Source organism: Gossypium hirsutum, chromosome A06 (genome assembly GCF_007990345.1).
Source record: "Gossypium hirsutum isolate 1008001.06 chromosome A06, Gossypium_hirsutum_v2.1, whole genome shotgun sequence".
Taxonomy (NCBI): Eukaryota; Viridiplantae; Streptophyta; class Magnoliopsida; order Malvales; family Malvaceae; genus Gossypium; species Gossypium hirsutum.
The window spans coordinates 110,185,051-110,191,909 of NC_053429.1; the positions used below are offsets into that span (position 1 = coordinate 110,185,051).

The following is a 6,859-nucleotide window of genomic DNA, read 5'->3' on the forward strand; positions in this document are numbered from 1 at the left end:
AACAGGTAGGGAGTATTTATATTTAGTTATTTATTATTCATTACCCTCGTGTGATGGGATTTAATTGTGGTACAGCTAAGTAATTCACTAAGTTCACTTGAACTGATAGAGTTGATGGATGTTCGCAGGAATTGTGAGAATGATTGAGGACTTCAAGGAAGGACCAAGTTAGATGGAGTGGAGATCGTTGATCACTAATAGATCAAGTCATGCACATAGGGAGATGGTATCATTGGAAGCTTCACCTAAGCTTAAACCATGGTGTAGCTAGATAATGTCTTTAGGGTTTTGGAATTTTAATCAATTATCCCTTAGCCAAATCTTAGGAAATTATTTGTAAACAAACATATCTTAGTAGAGACAAAAATAATTTGAAGGATTAAGCATTCAATGGTTTAAGGCCGTAGTTGTAAGAATTATTATTAATTTCTTTATTAGATAGATTTCATTTTAGATTGTTTATAATAGTTACTTTAGTAAGTTTAAGTATAGGTCCTTTGTGATGCTTCATACTAGAATCCAGCGATCGGGTAGAGCATGGGGTGTTTCAAGATGACATCCGAAAAATAATGCTGACCTCCCAGCCATATCTCAGCATTCTAGGGGCAACGACAACATCTCTGTAGAGGATCGACTCAAGGCCTTCAAGGAATAGCTAGGAGGTTGAATGTTAGTAGGTGTAGGGCAAAAGGCTCATTGGAATAACTCTAGGAAGTTTCATCTATTTTGGCCCTTCTCACTTCTTGCAGCACTTCTATTTTAAAAGCTTTTAGCTAGCCCTCCAGGGAAGCATTATTGACGTGAGTGTGTTGTGAGCCAACTGGCTAGTTGTTAATGAGTAAATCATTAGGGTTACTGCATTATGGATCTCTATGGATAGGCTGAGCTTCATCGTCAGGTTGGCTTTCCTAGAAGTTTCATAGACCACTTATAGTTCAACTACTAGTTGTTCATTTTGAGTATTCTGTTGGTCAAAGAGATGCTGACGTTCTTATTGCTACTTGAAGCAACGCTCTTGCAAAGAGAGTTTCTCCTTTAAACATTTCATTTTCTCTTGTATCTTTTAACATACTATTAGAACCTAAAAGACTGTTGGTGAGAGGCCCAGTCCAAATTGGTAGTGTGGTAGCAGAAGTGATGGTGATATTTAGTTGAGGTGGTGGAGTAGTAAGGTAAAAGAACAAGGCATATTGCAAATATTGGGCAAAAAGCTCTTTTGGGTCATGGGAGGAGGGCTAGAGATTGGCTGAAATTTGAAGGATAATGGCAGAGCAAGGCTAGAAGTTAGTGGCAGAGATATCACTGAAAATAGCTGATACAATGCTGGTAATGGTTGGAAAAGTGACGAAAATAGAGAAAACTGAGAGAACAACCATGGATGTTGATAAGGGGGATTGGAAATCTGAGATGATAGTAGTGGTTGTGTCATGGCAAGAGGGTTTTGAGTTGAAGAGAATCTTGAGGTAATGGGATGAACGGTGTTAGTTGAGTTGAGGGAAGCATCAATATAAGATAAAGAAGCTATGCGTGTCCACACTTACTACACCAATTGTTGATGAGAGTATCAACAAGGGAGGAGATATAGAGGAAGATAAGGTGGTGCTGATAAAGGTTGGTTCACCTTGACTAGATGGAGAGCCGAAGAAGATAAATAAGCAAGGAGGCTAAATATGCAAAAGAGAAGATTGGAGATTGTGGTTGAAATGCTTAAGGGTCGATCATTTCTTTACCATGTTAGGGGTATATATAGTAGAAGTCTCGTGCTTGGAAACGCTGACACAATAAATACACATGACATGTCACATGTCATGATATTGTTTCACAAATTACCTTAGCATAAAATGTAAACATCTACCATGTTAAGTTTAAGAATGAGGCTTAATTAATTTTTATTTTTTAATTAAGAATTTTTGGCTTAAGCCTAAATAATTTCATAAAATTATATTTTTTTTTCTTGGTAAAATCCAAAAACCATAGGTTCATGTTGTTTTGCCACCACTTTTTGGGTCGAATAGTATATTAGTTGGGTTGCACCCTTATAAGACCAAATGTTCCTACCTTGTTTTCACTCACTTGTTGCCCATGGTTTTGAGCTGTAAAGAGAAATAGAAACCATCAAAGAATACTCATAACGCCCACAATTTATTGAATCGTCTGTTTTTCTCTTTGATCCCCCCATTAAACCCAAGATTTTCTACCTTTTGTTAACCCCAGAATCTGCTTCTTAAATAACATTGCCAAAAAAACCCAGTATTCTATTCATTAAAACATAGCATTGTTCCGAATTTTCTTTTGTTTTATCTTCATTTGCAGGACACCAAACAAGGTTTTTCAAGGTTTTGGCAATCTGGGTCTTTTTCTAATTTGTGGTCGATGGGGGAATCAGAGGAAAAGAAGAGCACGAAGAGGGATAAAATGAGGTGGAGATGGATGATTGGAGCTTCCATTACAATTGTTCTTGCTATTGCTTTGGCTTCAAGGGCTAAACCAGAGATCTCTCCGAAATTTGGAGACACAAACAAGTCTTGTCAATGTTCTCAGGTTTCACTTTCTCTCTTATATTGCTCTTCCTTGTTTCTTTGACAAAACACATTGATTGTTGGTGATGAAAATGATTTAGTTTTATTTTGGTTGTCTCATTTTGTTTGGATACTAGGGAACTGGTCGAAGCTTAAAATGGAATTGAGAATTGTTGTTTTTGTTTCTTTTAAATATCCTCTGTGTTCAATTGATGCCGATGAATTTCTTTGTTGCGTTTGCCTGGTTATGATTCAAAGTCATTCGGCACTTGGATTTTCTTGAATGAATTCTGTTGTCTGTTGCCCATTGGTTTAGGTTGATTGATGATTGTTTGTATCGAATGTTGCATTTGTGCAGGGCAAACACAGGCATAAGGGGACTGTAGAGGATTGCTGTTGTGATTATGAAACTGTGGACCATCTTAATGGTGAAGTATTACATCCAATACTTCAGCAGCTTGTCAAAACCCCATTTTGTCGGTACTACAAGGTTTGCTGATTACCCCATTCCCATTGTATGATGAGAATATATACATACATAAATATATATGTGGATGCTTTATTTTATTATTTTGGACATAATTTTCACAAAGTTGATGTGGGAACTGGAAAGATGATTCTAGTATTTGTGGAAAAGTGGAAATAAAACACGTGTATAGAATGAAAAGCACACTAGCTTAAGTTTTAGAGAAGTGTGATTATTATGAAAACTTTTTCATGTTTTTATGCATCTTAGTATGATAATGCAACTTTACGTGCTGGATTTGAAATTTGTGCTCTATGTTTTCATTGAAGACTAGTTTCTTCTATTGCTTTGGGCAGGTTAAATTATGGTGTGATTGCCCATTTTGGCCTGAAGATAATATGTGCCGTTTGCGGGATTGTAGTGTTTGTGAATGTCCAGAAAGTGAATTCCCGGATTCATTCAAGCCCTTCCAACGTACCCTTTCGTCAGATGACCTTAAGTGCCGAGAAGGAAAGCCACAGGCTGCTGTTGACCGCACGCTAGATAGTAAAGCTTTTAGAGGGTGGACAGAAACAGATAATCCCTGGACGTATGATGATGAGACTGATAATTGTGAGTCAGAATTTGTTATTAACTCATTTTTATGTATTGGATGCTCTCTAGCACACTGCTTATGGCCTTGAGAACCATAATTAAACTGATACATTGCTATAGGTTAAGATTCAGTGTTGCTCTCTAGGCAATGCTAGTGATGATAAGATTTACGGTGAGAGTTGTGGTGTTCTCAACATTAATACCCCAAACAGTTGATCCTGTAAGTTACTGTTTTTGCAGCCGAGATGACTTATGTGAATCTTCAGCTGAACCCAGAGCGCTATACTGGCTACAATGGTACATCGGCTAGAAGGATATGGGATGCTGTCTACTCAGAGAACTGTCCAAAATGTGAGTTCTCGTTAATCTTCTTTGATGCGTGTGGGAATGAAAGATGCCTGTGCATTTTCTTGGTATGAGTAGAGGCATCGGTCCATTACCTTTTAACAATTTGATTTTGGAGTAGTAACTAAATGTTGAATGCCTAGTGATGAACCTTCAATGACATAAATCAATATATTTTCTGGTTTGTGAACTTATTAATTACTGTGGTAGGCGTGTTTTCTGTTCTATTGAGTACATACTAAGTAACAAGTATCCTTAATGGAAGATAGGAATAGTCTAATGAACCTCCTTTATTTAAAAACAAAATACTTTATTTGTTTGTATTCTGATACACAGATCCAGCTGAAGAGTTATGCCAAGAAGAAAAAATACTATACAAATTGATTTCTGGTCTTCACTCATCTATTTCGGTCCATATAGCTTCTGATTATCTGATTGACGAAGCTACAAACTTGGTAAAAATTCTCAATTTTGTCACTCAGTACTTGTGCTCATTTATGAACTTAATTTCATAGGTGCACAATAATGTTGCAGAGATTAACATTGTTTCTTTATTTTTATCTTCCTTATTTCAGTGGGGCCACAATCTTGAAATAATGTATTATCGGGTTTTACAATATCCAAATCGTGTTGAAAACCTGTACTTCACATTCCTCTTTGTTCTCCGAGCTGTGACAAAGGTGCGTAGCCTAGCATAAAAATAAGAAAAAACAATGGTACATGTTGAGCAGGTACTTAATAAATAAGGAAGCAGTTACGTTATAATCCAAAACTGAAACCATTTATCTTACTAGAGCTTGCTTTGATGCATTTCAGACAGCTGACTACTTGGAACAAGCTGAATATGATACAGGTAATCCAACTGAGGACATAAAAACGCAGTCCCTAATGAAGCAGCTACTTTATGATCCAAAACTGCAAGCTGCATGCCCACTTCCATTTGATGAAGCCAAATTGTGGAAAGGACGAAGAGGACCAGAACTGAAACAGAAAATACAAGCACAATTCAAAAATATCAGGTTTCTCTAATTTCCTCTCTGGTGATGCATGTAAAATGCTGCAAATGTTATTTCTAATTAATGTTATTGAACAATGAACATATAAAATGAGAAACCATTTTTACTTGAAACATAATATTCCGAAAGACAGAGTAAAATCTGAAATTGTACATTTTACCTCTCTCAGTGTCCCTCACTTGCAGAGAAACTTCCATGAACTGTTTCATCTTTGTGGCCACTAACGTTTGCAGGTTTTATCAAAATTGTCTTAATTGTATTTTTGAACCTGTTTTGGAAAGTTAACGGGGATGATGTGGAATTTCATATGTAAAATATTTTTAATGAGATATAATTTATTACTTAGGTAATGCAATAAGATAATTACACGTGGAAAATGATAAAATAAATAAATAATAAATTAAATTATAAAAATAACCGTTAATTTAAAGAAAATAAACTTAATTATCTAAAAAAAGTAACTCTGTAGAAAAACTTTTCAGTAAACAAAAGTATGAAAGATTGGAACCTTGAATTTATTCATTAAATCTGTTAGAAAAAGAAAATTGAAAAAAAATAACAAAGGTTGATGGCGAAAAAAGATTCAAAAATATAATTAGGGTCATTTTGACAAAACAGGTAAACATTAGTGGCCAAACTTATCATTAAGCCTTTGATTATTTATGTCTGATGGGTTTTGCAGTGCGGTGATGGACTGTGTTGGGTGTGAAAAATGTCGACTTTGGGGAAAGCTTCAGGTTTCTGGTCTTGGAACTGCACTGAAGATTCTGTTCTCTGTAAATGATGAGGAGAATTTGGTTCAGATAGTAAGTACCCTTCCCCATTTGTAGCTTTCAATTTTCAGTTCTAATCTCATTCTAGTGTATGATTCCAACATTCAGTCATGGCTTTCCAACTATAGTAGCTAGAGTTTTTTCTTGTAGAAAATGCTTCTTTTTTCAAGTCCTTGAAACACCAAGGATTCTGACCTAAATATGTTGTCATGGGTAACATATGGAAAGAATTAGAAATCAACTTTTTCAGTCAGACTCAAATGGTTCGCTTTATTGACCCGCAGTTGCAGTTGCAACGGAATGAAGTAATTGCGCTGATGAATCTACTCAATCGACTATCGGAGTCTGTAAAATTTGTGCATGAAATGGGAGCGGCAGCTGAAAAACTGGTCCAGGGAAGGATGCATTATTCCAGTAGGTTGAAGAGCCTAGTGCAAAGGATATTGGCATCTATTGTTAAGACATAGGTAGCAAGACATTTTGAATGTCCTGTTTGTGTTTTGCTTTTACCTTAACACGTGTGATTTTTTGCAGATAAGGATGAGAAATTCAACTGCAAAGAACCACACATTTCTTTTTTGGGGAAAAAATTAGAATAGGGTTTTGGAGAAAATATAAAATTTTGGCAGTGTACAATCAGATAGATTAATGTCAAACAAAACTAGAAGTTAACACAAGGTAAAAATTGTGTGTATTATCGTATGCATCGCTGAAAAACTCAGTGCTTTATACTTATGATATCTGCAGTTTTAGGGCTAATTGCGCATAACACATCATTCTCAAATTACGGATTATATCAATCTGCAATTTATATTAGTAAAACTGTGGATTTATTTCCATCGTCTTTATATATGACATTTCAAAATGAGTTAAATTATAAAAATAGCCATTTTATCATCTACCTATTATTTTTTTTGAGTTTTTTATTTGTCTTTTAATATTTTCACATTCTATCAATATAATCTTCAATATAAAAATTTGAACAATTCAAGCCCTTAATATTTACAAAAATTGTCATTTTAGTTCTAATTTTAAAAAAATTAATAAATTTGATCTTCAACATTTATAAAATTTATCAATCTAATCCTAACTTTGAAAATAAAATAAAAACTTCAAAAGTTTATTTTTATTTATAACTCAATAAGA

General features: G+C 34.9%; 1 protein-coding gene across 1 annotated transcript; it reads left to right on the forward strand.

Annotated features, from left to right (window-relative positions):
* The first annotated feature begins 2,046 nt into the window (after positions 1–2,046).
* LOC107961781 (endoplasmic reticulum oxidoreductin-1) lies at positions 2,047–6,472 on the forward strand. Its single transcript, XM_016897911.2, has 10 exons — positions 2,047–2,541; positions 2,878–3,009; positions 3,342–3,597; positions 3,820–3,930; positions 4,261–4,379; positions 4,500–4,604; positions 4,741–4,943; positions 5,623–5,746; positions 5,998–6,180; positions 6,248–6,472. The coding sequence occupies exons 1-9, from the start codon at positions 2,374–2,376 to the stop codon at positions 6,178–6,180; spliced, it is 1,401 nt and encodes a 466-aa protein (XP_016753400.1). The 5' UTR covers positions 2,047–2,373; the 3' UTR covers positions 6,248–6,472.
* The last annotated feature ends 387 nt before the right edge of the window (positions 6,473–6,859 follow it).

Bases quoted from the DNA above. Each gene is read 5' to 3' on its own strand.
- LOC107961781 (XM_016897911.2), top strand. From the start codon at position 2,374: ATGGGGGAATCAGAGGAAAAGAAGAGCACGAAGAGGGATAAAATGAGG. The intron at 2,542-2,877 runs GTTTCACTTTCT...GCATTTGTGCAG, and splicing joins AGTCTTGTCAATGTTCTCAG to GGCAAACACAGGCATAAGGG. The intron at 3,931-4,260 runs GTGAGTTCTCGT...TCTGATACACAG, and splicing joins CTCAGAGAACTGTCCAAAAT to ATCCAGCTGAAGAGTTATGC.